The sequence below is a fragment of the Pristiophorus japonicus genome, chromosome 5, assembly GCF_044704955.1.
Source record: "Pristiophorus japonicus isolate sPriJap1 chromosome 5, sPriJap1.hap1, whole genome shotgun sequence".
NCBI lineage: Eukaryota > Metazoa > Chordata > Chondrichthyes > Pristiophoridae > Pristiophorus > Pristiophorus japonicus.
This window is the reverse complement of record NC_091981.1, coordinates 295334328-295350564: the sequence shown is the minus strand read 5'-3', so window position 1 is coordinate 295350564 and position 16237 is coordinate 295334328. Positions and strand designations below refer to the sequence as shown.

Below are 16237 nucleotides of genomic sequence, written 5' to 3'. Positions count from 1 at the left end.
AAAGATAGAAAGAAGAAAAGTAAAAGTGGAGAGCAGAGAAACCCAAGGCAAAAATCAAAAAGGGCCACATTACAGCAAAATTCTAAAGGAGCAAAGTGTGTTAAAAAGACAAACCTGAAGCTCTGTGCCTCAATGCGATGAGCATTCGTAATAAGGTGGACGAATTAACTGCACAGGCAGCAATTAACAAATATGATATAGTTGGCATCATGGAGACATGGCTCCAGGATGACCAAGGCTGGGAACTCAACATCCAGGGGTATTCAACATTCAGGAAGGATAGACGGAAAGGAAAAGGAGGTGGGGTAGCGTTGCTGGTTAAAGAGGAAATTAACGCAATAGCAAGGAAGGACATTAGCTTGGATGATGTGGAATCTGTATGGGTGGAGCTGCGGAATACCAAAGGGCAGAAAACGCTAGTGGGAGTTGTGTACATACCACCAAACAGTAGCAGTGAGGCTGGGGACAGCATCAAACAAGAAATTAGGGATGCGTGCAATAAAGGTACAGCAGTTATCATGGGCGAATTTAATCTACATTGGGCTAACCAAATTGGTAGCAATGCGGTGGAGGAGGATTTCCTGGAGTGTATTAGGGATGGTTTTCTGGACCAATATGTCGAGGAACCAACTAGAGGGCTGGCCATCCTAGACTGGATGATGTGTAAGGAGAAAGGACTAATTAGCAATCTTGTTGTGCGAGGCCCCTTGGGGAATTTTGACCATAATATGGTAGAATTCTTTATTAAGATGGAGAGTGACACAGTTAATTCAGAGACTAGGGTCCTGAACTTAAGGCACGGTAACTTTGATGGTATGAGACGTGAATTGGCTAGGATTGACTGGCAAAGGATACTTAAAGGATTGATGGTGGATAGGCAATGGCAAACATTTAACGATCACATGGATGAACTTCAACAATTGTACATCCCTGTCTGGAGTAAAAATAAAACGGGTATGTTGGCTCAACCGTGGCTAACAAGGGAAATTAAGGATAGTGTTAAATCCAAGGAAGAGCATATAAATTGGCCAAAAAAAGAAGCAAACCTGAGGACTGGGAGAAATTTAGAATTAAGCAGAGGAGGACAAAGAGTTTAATTAGGAGGGGGAAAATAGAGTACAAGAGGAAGCTTGCTGGGAACATAAAAACTGACTGCAAAAACTTCTATAGATATGTGAAGAGAAAAAGATTAGTGAAGACAAACGTAGGTCCCTTGCAGTCAGATTCAGGTGAATTTATAAAGGGGAACAAAGAAATGGCAGACCAATTGAACAAATGCTTTGGTTCTGTCTTCACGAAGGAAGACACAAATAACCTTCCGTAAGTACTCGGGGACCGAGGGTCTAGTGAGAAGGAGGAACTGAAGGAAATCCTTATTAGGCGGGAAATGGTGTTCGGGAAGTTGATGGGATTGAAGGCCGAGGGTCTGATAGTCTGCATCCCAGAGTACTTAAGGAAGTGGCCCTAGAAATAGTGGATGCAATGGATATAATTTTCCAACAGTCTATCGACTCTGGATCAGTTCCTATGGACTGAAGGGTAGCTAATGTAACACCACTTTTTTAAAAAAGGGAGAGAGAAAGCGTCTAATTATAGACCGGTTAGCCTGACATCAGTAGTGAGGAAAATGTTGGAATCAATTATTAAAGATGAAATAGCAGCGCATTTGGAAAGCAGTGATAGGATCGGTCCAAGTCAGCATGGATTTATGAAAGGGAAATCATACTTGACAAATCTTCTGGAATGTTTTGAGGATGTAACTAGTAGAGTGGACAAGGGAGAACCAGAGGATGTGGTGTATTTGGTCTTTCAAAAGATTGGTGTGCAAAATTAAAGCACATGGTATTGGGGGTAATGTACTGACGTGGATAGAGAACTGGTTGGCAGACAGGAAGCAGAGAGTCGGGATAAACGGGTCCTTTTCAGAATGGAAGGTAGTGACTAGTGGGGTGCCGCAGGGCTCAGTGCTGAGACTCCAGCTATTTACAATATACATTCATGATTTAGATGAAGGAATTGAGTGTAATATCTCCAAGTTTGCAGTTGACACTAAGCTGGGTGGTGGTGTGAGCTGTGAGGAGGACACTAAGAGGCTGCAGGGTGACTTGGACAGGTTAGGTGAGTGGGCAAATGCATGGCAGATGCAGTATAATGTGGATAAATGTGAGGTTATGTAATTTGGGGGCAAAAACACGAAGGCAGAATATTATCTGAATGGCAGCAGATTAGGAAAAGGGGAGGTGCAACGAGACCTGGGTGTCATGGTACATCAGTCATTGAAACTTGGCATGCAGATACAGCAGGTGAAGAAGAAGGCATATGGTATGTTGGCCTTCATAGCTAGGGGATTTGAGTATAGGAACAGGGACGTCTTACTGCAGTTATACAGGACCTTGGTGAGGCCTCACCTGGAATATTGTGTTCAGTTTTGGTCTCCTAATCTGAGGAAGGACATTCTTTCTGTTGAGGGAGTGCATTGAAGGTTCACCAGACTGATTCCTGGGATGGTAGGACTGACATATGAGGAGAGATTGGATCGACTGGGCCTGTATTCACTGGAGTTTTGAAGGATGAGAGGGGATCTCATAGAAACATATAAAATTCTGACGGGACTAGACAGGTTAGATGCAGGAAGAATGTCCCCAATGTTGGGGAAGTTCAGAACCAAGGGACACAGTCTAAGGATAAGGGGTAGGCCATTTAGGACTGAAATGAGGAGAAACTTCTTCACTCAGAGAGTTGTTAACCTGTAGAATGCCCTACCACAGAGAGTTGTTGATGTCAGTTCATTGGAAATATTCAAGAGAGAGTTAGATATGGTCCTTACGGCTAAAGGGATCAAGGTGTATGGAGAGAAAGCAGGAAAGGAGTACTGAGGTTAATGATCAGCCATGATCTTATTGAATGGCGGTGCAGGCTCAAAGGGCCGAATGGCCTACTCCTACACTTATTTTCTATGTTTCTATGTTATCGATTGGGACAGATGGGGAGTAAATGGAGAACAGGAATGAATTCATAAAATGTCTACAAGATTGCTTCCTGGTCCACAATAACAGAGGCATTGTTAGATCAAGCTATTAGTGATGAAATAGATCAGGTAGATGAGCTAAATATGGACAGGCATCTTGGGTGGGGTGACCACAATATGATTAGATTTATAATCCAAAGTACCTGACATACTCACCAAATGCTTTATTGTTCCATTTGATGTTGTTTTTGACATTTTTATCTTATCCTTCCTGTTGGCTTTCCTTTACATTTGTAGAAGGGGGAAAAAGTCAGTACGAAAACACGAAGATTAGATTGGATTAGGACGTATTTTTAGAAAAATGAGGAGTGAGCTAGCTGAGGTGAGGTGAGCTCACAGGACTGTACAGCAACAGTGAGATACACACAGAAAAGTCACAAAATAAGTATATTCCATTAGAAAAGAAGGAAACTACTAGTAGTTTTAGGATGCTAGGGATAAATAAAGAAGTTAGAAACCAACTAAAATTGAAGCAGACGATCTATGACGATTATAAGAATAATAATGACGAAAAAACTAAAGGAGAATATGAGAAAATAGAAACAGAGGTGAAGAGCAGGAAAAGGAACGCTAAGAGGACTAGGGAGTATGCTAAAACTAAAAAAAGAATAATGAAGTCTTTTATAAATATATCAGTAAACAGAGAATTGTTCGAGGTGCGCAGAGGCATCAGAGAGGAGAGGATTATCTATCTATAGAGGCTAATCAAATAATGATGACATACCACACATCGCATTTTGATGGATTAAAGTAATTGTGGTGAAACCTCTTCAAATGTAAGATAGTCACTCATAAATCCAGTAGGGAATTCAGGAGAAACTTCTTCACTCAGAGAATGGTGAGAATGTGGAACTCGCTGCCACAGAGAATGGTTGAGGTGATTTAAGGGGAAGCTAGATAAGTAGATGAGGGAGAAAAGAATAGAATGATATGCTGATAGGGTGAGATAAAGAGGGGTGGGAGGAGGCTTGTGTGGAGCATAAACAGCTGGGCCGAATGGTGCTGTACATTCTGTGTAACTCCAGGTAAGTTAGTTAAGATAAAGGAAGATAAAAGATTTTATATAGATTTTAGCAAGGTTTTTGATAAGGTCCCACATGGCAGATTGGTCACAAAAGTAAAAGCCCATGGGGGATCCAGGGCAAAGTGGCAAGTTGAATCTAAAATTGGCTCAGAGGCAGGAAGCAAAAGGTAATGGGTGATGGATGTTTTTGTGACTGGAAGGCTATTTCCAGTGGGGTTTCACAGGGCTCAGTACTAGGTCCTTTGCTTTTTGAGGTATATATCAATGATTTAGACTTGAATATAAGGGATATGATTAAGAAGTTTGCAGATGATACTAAAATTGGCTGTGTGGTTGATAATGAAGAAGAAAGCTGTAGACTGCAAGAAGATATCAATCAACTGGTCAGGTGGGCAGAACAGTGACAAATGGAATTCAATCCAGAGAAGTGTGAAGTAATGCATTTGGGGAGGGCTAACAAGGAAAGGGAATACACAGTAAATGGTAGGATACTGAGCTATGTGGAGGAACAAAGGGACCTTGGAGTGCATGTCCACAGATCCCTGAAGGTAGCAGGCCAGGTAGATAAGGTGGTTAAGAAGGCACATACAATACTTGTCTTTATTAGCCGAGGCATAGATTACAAGAGCAGGGAGATTATGCTTGAACTGTATAAAACACTAATTAGGCCACAGCTGGAATACTGCGTGCATTTCTGGTCACCGCATTACAGGAAGGACATGACTGCACTAGAGAAGGTACAGAGGAGATTTATGAGGATGTTGCCAGGACTGGAGAACCTTAGCTATGAGGAAAGATTGGATAGACTGGGTTTGTTTTCTGTGGAACAGAGGAGGCTGAGGGCAGACCTTACGGAGGTGTATAAAATTATGAGTAGCCGAGATAGAGTGGATAGGACGGCCTATTTGCCTTAGCAAAGGGGTCAACAACTAGGGGGTATAGATTTATAGTAATTGATAGGAGGTTTAGAGGGGATTTGAGGGGAAATTTCTTGTAGATGTGGGAAATGCAGTGGATGTAAGGGCTGGAATTTCGGTTTTGGTCATTTCGGGGCGGTAATGTCGGCGGTTCGGTAAAGTTTGCGCAGGGAAATGGTTTGCATCCTCAGCCATAAAATTCATCCGCTGGGCCCTGAGTGTGGAGTGGAGCGCTAAGGGAGGCATTCCCCCACACCTCTTTTAGTCCGCTAGGTCGGCTGACCAACTGAAAATCCCGAGCTAAAGAGGCTTGCTTGAAAAAAATAAAATCGGCACAAAACACACAAAAATCATTCCCAATACCTTGACAACCCCACATTAGGATAAATCGCAAAAACACAAAAGAACGAAACAATCACAATGACCTCATTCAATATTTACTGCACGCACCCCTGCCGGGACAGCTCTGACTGACTGGTTTTCCAGGCGGTCCCACTAGGGGGCGCTACGGGGCGCTAGAAGCTCAATTCAAAATCGAAGTGCAGTCGAAACCGATGGCGTTCCACACCGGCTCGACACTCCCAGGCGGTGCTGCTCAACGCCCCCACAAATCCAGCAACTAATTTCCCGGGCGGGGCGCTGCAAGCTGGCTGCCCGCCCAGAAACCATTCCCGCTGCCATTGCCGCCCCTGCGGGGCACCATCAGGGGCAGCAGAAGACTGAATATTCAGCCCCTAGGAAAGCCTTTGACAAGGGGTCACATGGGAGATTCAGTGAATCCCTTCCCACACTCAGAGCAGGTGAACGGTCTCTCCCCAGTGTGAACTCGCTGGTGTGTCAGCAGTTGGGATGACTGAGTGAATCTTGCTGAGACATGAGAGTTCACCTGCTCTGAGTGTGGGGAGAGATTCACTCGGTCATCCAACCTGCTGAGACATCAGCGAGTTCACACTGGGGAGAGGCCGTTCACCTGCTCTGAGTGTGGGGAGGGATTCACTCGGTCATCCAACCTGTTGAGACACCAGCGAGTTCACAAGTGACTGCAGGGTTTGGATTCTGCTGTTGTTGCTGCTGTTATTCACATCCTAATGAACTGTGTTCATTCTGTTAGTTAGCATTTGTTTCTGCTGATAGGCTGGAGTTTAATATTTTGATATTTCAAATAACAGTGTTGATAACAATGTCTCCAAGGTAAGAGGAGACTAATTGATGGCCTGTTTCTGACTACTCCATTTTTGATCGGGAAGGAGGAGCAGTGAGAGATCGGGACCCAGAAGCATTGTGATCGGGGTCCAGGAGAGGCGAGGGTTCGGGGCCCAAGAGAGGTGAGGGCCCAGGGGCAGCATGGGCCAGCCCACACTGCGATCTCTGGATAGTAGGAGTATGTGTGCGCACTAGGTCCGTGCAGCAGAGCTTTGTCTTCAGTCGTCTTGGTTAACCCTTGCCACTGGATCAAGACCTAGCTCTGTCAAGCCCGTGTGGTGGCTGGTATGCAACGGCCAGCCCACGTTAAAAATATCCAAGCACAGGCATCTTCCACCCTTCAGTATGTAGTTCGGGGCCTAGATTGTCAGATCCCTCATTGAAACACCTGTGAACTAATCCCTTTTTGGTGTGGAAGCAGGTCATCCTTGGTACGAGGGACTGCCTAATACTACTACTAATATATGGGAGATTATGAGAAGATTGAAGGGGTATGGAATTAGGAGGACAACAGCAAATTGGATTGGTTAGATGGGAGAAAGCAGAGAGCAGGAGTTATGGGCAGTTTCTCAGAATGGTTGGAAGTGGGCAGCGGTTCAGTTCTGGGGCCATTTCTGTTCACTGTGTATATCAATGATTTGGATACAGACCTAGAAGGAGAGGTGTCAAAATTTGCAGATGATACCAAAATAGAAAGTACAGTCAGATCTTTAGAAGATTAAAGAAGGCTGCAAAGTGATATTGATAAGAGAGGTAAATGGACGTCAAAGTAACATGAAATTCAATGTCAGTAAGTGTGAGCTGATATATTTTGATGAAAAAAAAGCAGGGATTATACTCTGAGTGGAAATAGGCTCGTGCTGTGGAAGAGCAGAGGGATTTGGGGGTCAGGATTTACAGGACACTAAAGACAGCACCTCAGGGTGATAAGGCTATAAAAATAGCTAGTAGAATTTTTGGCTTTATCTCAAGAAGTACAGAATATAAAAGCCAAGAAGTAATTGCAGCCCGCCCGACTTTCTTTTCCAATGAAGTCAATCCATTGCGGAGCTGGCTGCTTCCGGTAGATGGAGTATAATGTAGGAAAATGTGAGGTTATCCACTTTAGGAGGAAAAATGAAAAAGCAAATTATTATTTAAATGGGGAGAGATTACAAAAATGCTCAGGGATCTGGGGTTCTTGTACATGAAACTCAGAACGTTACAAGTAATTAGGAAAGGAAATGGAATGTTGGTCTTTATTGCAAAGGGGATGGAGTATAAAAGTAAGGAAGTCCTGCTACAACTGTACAGGGTATTGGTGAGGCCACACCTAGAGTACTGCGAACAGTTTTGGTCTCCTTATTTAAGGAAGGATATACTTGCATTGGAGGCTGTTCAGAGTAGGTTCACGAGGTTGATTCCTGAGATGAAGGGGTTATCGTATGAAGAAAGGTTGAGCAGGTTTGGCCTATACTCATTGGAGTTTAGAAGACTGAGAAGTGATCTTATTGAAACGTATAAGATTCTGAGGGGGGCTTGACAGGGTAGATGCAGAGAGGATGTTTCCCCTCATGGGGAATCTAGAACTTGGGGGCATAGTCTCAGAATAAGGGGTTGCCCATTTAAAACAGAAATGAGGAGAAATTTCTTCTCTTCGAGGTTCATCAATCTGTGGAATTCTCTACCCCCAGAGAGCTGTGGAGGCAGGGTTGTGGAGATAGACGGATTTTTGAGAGATAAGGGTGTCAAGGGTTATGGGGAGAGGGCAGGGAAGTGGAGTTGATCTTACTGAATGGCGGAGCAGGCTCGAGGGGCTAGTTGGCCTACATTTGCTCCTATTTCTTATGTTCTTATGAGTGTTACAATTGGCCTATGGGCTAGTGAGGGAAAAATCAGTCAGTGATCACACGTCAGATATCTTTGCGCACTTGTGTGAACATCAAGTGTGGACGGGACCAGACTTTACGATATTCCTTAGTATAGTAGCATTCCAACAGTCGCGTATTAATAATGGTCTGTTGGACTGGTAATGAAAAGCCATTGTGACACGTGGGAACAGTGAGAAGGTTAATGGGGGAGAAGTTGGACCCCGCTGCAGGATGCCCCCAATTTCCCAGTGCTGTCTGCCACGCCACAAGAGCACCTGAAATATGTCTTACACCATATTTTGGCGGGTAATATTCAGACGATTCTGCAAGTTACCTAGTTTGTTAGGCCTGCTTCATGTTAATGAGGGGACTAACACTGGCTTCGGGGCCCCTGCTGGAACTTCTCCACCACTAAGTGGAGTGTGTGCCGAGTCTGCGCAGTTTTTTTTATTCTTGATTCGATCTAGCAAGTGGTTCTTAAAGGGGCCGCTGGAGGCCGCCAACATAAAAGGGTGTGGAGCCAGAAGGAACGGGGGTGTTTCTCCTGGCCCCGCGCCAACACTGTGGCTGCTGTCCCCCACCTCCTCTCGCTTCTCGGCCTTTTGGCTAAGATCAAGTGTAGTATCTGTTCTTATCAGTTTAATATCCCCCATGGGGACCAAATATTAAATAGATTTTTGGAACAGGGAGATGGAACAGGGGCTTGCTCCGTCCACTCCACGCACCGACCTGGTATTGCAGTGTTTCCAGGAACGGTGCAGCTTCCCCTCTCGGCCTTTTGGCTAAGATCAAATGTAGTAGCGCAAAGTGATCTTTGGCGCTGGAGTTGATCTGACAAGAATGAACAAAAAAAAAAACCCTCCTCCCAGGACCTACCAGAGAACTGCTGCCAGCATGGCAGCGACCCGCAGTTCGGACGCATGCCTCTGGAGGCCCAACAGGCGGCGACAGCTCACTGGCTTCAGACACATGCTCTAAGCGTTTGAGGTCGAAAAATGGGTCGATACCAACTTCCACCCCAATGCCTTCAGATGATGGCAATATTGGTCAAAGAAACAATTACAGCTGTGAGAAGCGATGATATGTTAGAAGGATCATCAAATGAGGTCATATGGGTTGAACTAAAAAACAAAAAGGAGGCAATTACACTGCTGGGAGTGTACTATAGACACCCAAACAGTTCGAGGGAAAAAGAAGAGCAAATTTGTCAGCAAATCTCTGAGGTTAAAAAACTATAAGGCAGTAATAGTAGGGGATTTTAACTACCCTAATATTAACTGGGATACAATCAGTGTAAAAGGTATAGAGGGCACAGAATTCCTAAATTGCATTCAGGAGAACCTTTTTAACCAGTATGTAGCAAGCCCAACAAGAGAGGAGGCAGTTCTGGATTTAGTTTTAGGGAATGAAGCTGGGCAGGTGGAAGAAGTATCAGTGAGAGAGCATTGTTGTGGTACTGATTATAATTCAGTTAGTTTTAGCATAGTTATAGATAAGGGCAAATATAAAACAGGAGTAAAGGTTCTAAATTGGGGGAAGGCCAATTTTACTAGGTTGAGAAGTGATTTAGTAAAAGTGGACTGGAAACAGTTACAATACGGTTAATCAGTGCCAGAGCAGTGGGAGGCATTCAAGAGGGAGATACAAGGGGTTCAGCATAAACATATACCCACAAAGAAAAAGGGTAGTACTGCCAAATTTAGAGCACCTGGATGACAAGGTGCATACAGGGTAAGATAAAGCAAAAAAGGGAAGCCGATATCAGACATCGAGTGCTCAATACTGCAGAAAGCCTAGAAGCATATAGAAAGTGTAGGGGTGAAATTAAAAAGGAAATTATGAAGACAAAGAATGGGCATTAAAAAATACTGGAAAATAGAATCAAAGAAAACCCAAAGATGTTTTATATTACATAAAGAGCAAGAGGATAACTAAGGAAAGAGTAGGGCCTATTAGGGATCAAAATGGTAACCTATGTGTGGAGGCGGAGGATGTGGTAAGGTACTTAATGAATACTTTGCGGCTGTCTTCACAAACGAGGAGGATGATGCCGACGAAGTTAAGGAGGAAGAGAGTGAACTATTGGATGGGATAAACATGAGAGAGCAAGTATTAAGGGGTTTAGCATCTTTGAAAGTAGATAAATCACCAGGACCAGATTAAATATATCCTAGGATATTAAAAGAAGCAAGGGAGGAAATTGCAGAGGCTTTGACCGTCATTTTCCAATCCTCCCTGGCTACAGGAGTGGTGCCAGAGGATTGGAGAACTGCTAACGTTGTACCATTGTTTAAAAAGGGAGGAAGGGATAAACCAAGTAATTACGGGCCAGTTAGTTTAACCTCGGTGGTAGGAAAATTATTGGAATCAATTCTGAGGGACAGTATAAACCTTCATTTAGAAAGACACAGATTAATCAAGGACAGTCAGCATGGATTTGTTATGGGAAGGTCATGTCTGACGAATTTGATTGAATTTTGAGAGGCGGTAACAAGGAGGGTCAATGAGGGCAGTGCATATGATGTAGTCTACATGGATTTTAGCAAGGCTATTGATAAGGTCCCACTTGGTAGGCTGATCAAAAAATTTAAAAGCCCATGGGATCCAGGATCCAAAATTGGCTCAGTGGCAGGAAACAAAGGGTAATGGTTGACGGGTGTTTTTGCGACTGGAAGGCTATTTCCAGTGGGGTTCCACAGGGTTCAGTACTAGGTCCCTTGTTTGTTGTAAATATATTAATGATTTAGACTTAAATGTAGGAGACACAATAAAGAAGTTTGCAGATGATACACAAATTGGCCGTGTGGTTGACAGTGAGGAAGAAAGCTTTAGACCTACAGGAAGATATCGATGGACTGGTCAGTTGGGCAGAAAAGTGGAAAATGGAATTCAATCCGGAGAAGTGTGAGGTAATGCAATGGGGGAGGTGCAACAAGGCAAGGGAATACACAATAAATGGGAGGATACGAAGAGGTGTGGAGGAACAGAGGAACCTTGGAGTGTATGTCCACAGATCCCTGAAGGTAGCAGGACAGGTCGATACGGTAGTTAAAAAGGCATACAGATTGCTTTCCTTTATTAGCTGAGGCATAGAATATAAGAGCAGGTAGGTTATGCTAGAACTGTATACAACACTAGTTAGGCCACAGCTTTAAGTATTGTGGCAGTTCTGGTCACCACATTACAGGAAGGATGTGATTGCACTAGAAAGGGTACAGAAGTGATTTACAAGGATATTGCCAGGACTGGAAAATTTTAGCTGAGGAAAGATTGGATAGGCTGGGTTTGTTTGGAACAGAGGAGGGTGAGGGGAGATTTAATTGAGGTGTATAAAATTATGAGGGAGCTAGATAAAGTGGATAAGAAGGATCTATTTCCCTTAGTAGAGTCCACAATAACCAGGCGGGGGGGGGGGGGGGGCATAGATTTAAAGTAGCTGGTAGAAGGATTAGAGAGGAGATGAGGGAAAAAAATTTCACCCAGAGGGCGGTGGGGGTTTGGAACTCACTGCCTGAAAGGGTGGTAGAGGCAGAAACCGTCACCACATTTAAAAAGTATTTGGATGTGCACTTAAAGAGCCGTGACCTACAGGGCTATGGATCTAGTGCTGGAAGGTGGGATTAGGCTGGGTAGCTTTTTTTCGACTGACACGGACAAAATGGGCCAAATGGCCTTCTTCTTTGTTATAATGTTTCTATGATTCTATGAAGAAGGGCCAAATTTGGATACAAAAAGGTAAAGAGAATTTATCATTTTCTTTTAAAGGTCAGATTTCCCCGTACATCTGTAAATCCATCTAATGATTGGAAGATGCAGAAGGAACAATACAAGTAAAATTACCGCTGCTAATGTTTGCCTAAAAGATTAAGCCGGATTTTGTCTTTTAGAGGCCGATAGATTTGACGTGCATTTCCAGCATTTTTTGTTTTTTAAGTTAAAAAAAAACAGATGACAAAAATGTTTAAAAAAAAACACACATACACAAAATACAAGAAAAACTGACAGGAAATCTAGAAGGAAGAGAGGATAAAAAAACAAATGATTTGGTGAGAAAGTTTAAATAAAAAAATGCAGAGATGATGCCAAGGAAAGAAAGAAAATTAAAACTTGAAAGAATTTTGTTTGGCAGTGATTGGGTGAAGTATTGATTTGTACTCTTCTGAAGTCAGAGTGACATTTTGTTTACCTCCAATAACTTATTAAAGGGAAGCCGGGTGACTTGAAGTGTACATGGGTGGAGGAAGTAGACCTAGATTCTGCTCACTATGGGGATGTAAATGTTTTTAAATCTGTTAAAAAAAATTGTATATTTTTTCTCAAAATATTTATTCATATGAAATTGAAATGTATATGTTCAAGGTGAATGTGTTTGCTTTGATAACCAACAGAGTTGGGTCCCTCATTATCAAAGTAAGATCTGCAAACCTGGGAGTTTCCTATTAGTTGTGGAATGGCTGACATCATTAATCTTTCCCTGGCCAATCAGGAGAGAGGGAGAGGGAGGGGGGGCATTTGCCACAAGGTTACATATAAAACTCATCAACTTTAGCCAGCGGCCATTTGAATCTCTTTGCACAGAAGTACTCAAGGTTTTACTCAATAAGCTTTTGTGTGAACGGGGTGGAGAGATCCCTGCCCTGTTTTTTTGTTTTCTGCACTATGCTCAGGCTGTCTGTACTGCTCCCCGTGCTTCTAGCTACCCTAAAGCAGGCAGCTTCGCAGGGAAATGGATCTCTCTTTATCACTGAGCAAGAGGTCTTCAGGAGAGTGGTGGATCTCCTGGTCCCAGGAGAAGACATTCTGAGCGAGACTGCTGTCACCTCTTTAATAAGTATCTTAGGGAACCGTGTGCAGTGTTCTGAGGTGTCGTGTGAAAAGGTAAATGCAAGGCTTTCTGATCATTGGGTTTAGAGGACAAACTCCACCGCAGGCTGATGGTGCCACCTGAAGGTGGCTTTAAGCACTAACTCAGCCTTTTGGTCGATGTTTTAAATTACAGCCTATAATAGAAAGCAGTAGGATAATCAAACCGTGCACTGTTTTACAATAGTGTGAATTAAGATCCTGCAACTTAAGTTCTGTTGTAAAGTTTTATATATATAAATGCATACATATTCTGTAAATGGGAACTATTCAGTTCGACTGAAATTAAAAAAGTATTTAAGAAGGGGTTTTAGAGCATGTTATCTTTTCAAATGTGTGCATTGTGGTCTAACTTCATTAATTCAAAATGGTCCTTGTTAAACGGGGTGGCTGCTGATGGCAGGTGGTGGTGGGGGGGCGGGGAATATTCTCTATCATCACCATTTAACTTCATTTTTAAAAATATAGGCAGTACGCTATGTATTCTCGTAACAGGAGGTTATTTCCACACAGCAGGTCATTGACTAACTCCCAGCAATAACAGCATTGCACCTTAGTTTCACAAGAGGACATGTTGGAAAGCACTTTTTCATTGCGAGAGTGGAAAGGGGCATTATGATTATTGCACATTACTGAGTATGAATCGTTGGGAATTCTCTTTGAAGAAGTCAGTGGAAACAAACACGTTTGTTTCACAATACCACAAAGCATTCGCCATGTAGCAACTGTGGAAACATGGACAATGATTCGGTGGTTAGCAGAGAGTTGAGGAAAACTGTGATGGGGTAGTGAGCCATGAAAGGGAAGGGGACATCATTTATATCACTGAGACTAATTTACACTCAAAACTTTCAACAATCTAATTTGTTTTCTGATTTAGTTCATTCAGACTATACGATTCAAAGGTGGAGCACACTTTGTTCACTAGTAAGTCAGGACAATCGAATGGAATCTGTCAAACTAGTTGATAAAACTAGCTTGTTCAAACACAATGAGAAGCCCTGCAAATAAGCCTCTCAAATAATCAGTTTATCGCTGTTGTCACTGGGTTGGTTTCTGGTTTCCATGCATGGTAAGAGGCCGGGGATCTAATATGTCAATAAATCAAAAGCCCTGTCGACAAAATAGATTGACAAAGGGTTAGCAATGTATTAACTTTCCGCAGTTGAAGCTGGCGCCAATGGCTTTGTGACTACGTGTCACTCTTCTGGGCAGTGAAAGGCCATTTCTCACTTTGTTCCTTTTTGGTGTGGAAGCGGATCATCCTTGTTATGAGGGATTGCCTAATACTACTACTACTGATCAGCACCTGCTCTATTTAGTGAGATCATGCTTCCACTGTGATGTTAACCTTGAGAGATGATAGAATGAAAAAGGAACCCCATAGGTGTGTGGCTCCTAACGCAAGCTACCAAAAGCTGCCCAGATTGATGTCTGGGTCAATCTAATAAACAAACGTTGATGTTACCATGGCCCAATTTGTTTCTATGTAGTGCTGGTGATTAACCCATTAAAATTGTCGGTGTTTCATTTAGTTTTTTTTTGGACAAATGTCTATCTAAACTTAAAATACCTGACATTGGTTGTACCCTCGGTGCTTACAGCTCAAATAGTCGAGGTAGAGCAAAACCAAGAGTTGCCCATTCAGTCTGCATTTGATGACTGAAAAGTCACCAGTTGTCGTCTACATACAGAGTCATAATCTAAAAATAGAAATAAAGATCACAAAGGTAAATACAGGTGAGTGAGGCCATTCAGTCCATCCTTTATAGAAACGTATGATCTTGATTAACTGCCTCTTGAATGAGTCCCGAGTCTTTGCCTCCATTACCCTATGCAAAGACCATTTCAGGTATAAATCATTATTTGCATGCAGAAATCCTTCTTAACATCATCTGGATGTACAAATTTACCGATTAGTACCCGTGTCCCCATGTCCTGAAGTTGTGGTTCAAGGGGACAAAGGTGCAAAAAAACAATTTTAGCTCCTAGTTTTAATGCTTAATTCAGACAGTAACTGCGATGACTTCCTTCGCTCCACCATTGACGGTTGTGCCTACAGCCGCCGAGGTCCTGAGCTCTGCAATTCCCTCCCATGCCTCTCTACCTCTCTTTCCTCATTTAAGATCCTCCTTAAAACCTACCTCTTTGACTAAGCTTTTGGTCACCTGTTATGACTATGTATGTAGACAACAACAGGTGAGTTTTGAGTCATCAAATACATATTGTCCTTCTTTGGCTTGGTGTCAATCTTTCTCCAATTATGCTCCTGTGAAGCGCCTAGCGACATTTTGCTGTGTTAAAAGCGCTATATTAGTGATATATATTAATGACTTGGACTTGGGAGTACAGGATACAATTTCAAAATTTGAAGATGACACAGATGATATATAGAGAATAGTGATAGACTTCAAGCTGGTGGAATGGGCGGACATGTGGCAGATGAAATTTAACACAGAAAAGCGCAAAGTGATACATTTTGGTAGGAAGAATGAGGAGAGGCGATATAAACTAAAAAGTACAATCGTAAAGAGGGTGCTTGAACCGAGAGACCTGGGGTATATGTTCACAAATCGTTGAAGGTGGCAGAGCAGGTTGAGAAAGCGGTTAAAAAAGCTTACAGGATCCTGGGCTTCATAAATAAAGGCATAGACTACAAAAGCAAGGAAGTTATGATGAACCTGTATAAAACACTGGTTCGGCCTCAACTGGAATATTGTGTCCAATTCTGGACACCGCACTTTGGGAAGGATGTGAAGGCCTTAGAGAAGGGGCAGAAAAGATTTACGAGAATGATTCCAGGGATGAGGGACTTCAGTTACGTGGAGAGGCTGGAGAAGCTGGGGTTATTCTCTTTAGAGCAGAGAAGGTTGAGAGGAGATTTGATAGAGGTGTTCAATATCATGAGGGGTCTAGACAAAGTAGATATAGAGAGAAACTGTTCCCAAAAGTCGAGAACCAGAGGACACATATTTAAGATGATTGGCAAAGGAACCAAAGGTAAAACTTTTTTACACAGCAAGTGGCTAGACTCTGGAATGCACTGTCTGAATGGCCTCCTGTTGTGCTGTAACCATTCTATGATTCTATTTAAATGCAAGCTATTAAATGAAGTATCAAAAATATAGGTTATGAGGAAGTGCCAAAAAGGTTGGGCTTGTTTTCTTTGAATGAAAGGAAGTGAAAAATCTGATCCAGGTACATTGCTGACCCGGGGGTGCTTGTGCATAAATCTTTGAAGGTGGCACGACAGGTTAACAAAGCAGTTAATAAAGCATAATAAAGCATAAGTGTCAGTTGTGGTTAGCACCCTTTCCTCTGAGTCAGAAGCTTGTGGGTTGAAGTCCCTCTC

The 16237-nt window shown here is 42.8% G+C and overlaps 1 protein-coding gene, 1 long non-coding RNA gene and 1 pseudogene across 3 annotated transcripts in view; 2 read left to right on the top strand and 1 right to left on the bottom strand.

The window, feature by feature from the left end:
* The window catches only part of LOC139264771 (uncharacterized), a 166676-nt gene that overhangs the window by 29352 nt on the left and 121087 nt on the right, over positions 1-16237 (bottom strand). The window lies entirely within an intron of this gene.
* Positions 8609-8788, top strand: LOC139264984 (U2 spliceosomal RNA; annotated as a pseudogene).
* Positions 12603-16237, top strand: part of slc39a4 (solute carrier family 39 member 4) — a 73691-nt gene continuing 70056 nt past the window's right edge. The window contains exon 1 of the mRNA XM_070881887.1: positions 12603-12900. Within this exon, the coding sequence (XP_070737988.1) occupies positions 12682-12900 (219 nt within the window). The 5' untranslated portion in view covers positions 12603-12681. The remainder of the gene's footprint in view (positions 12901-16237) is intronic.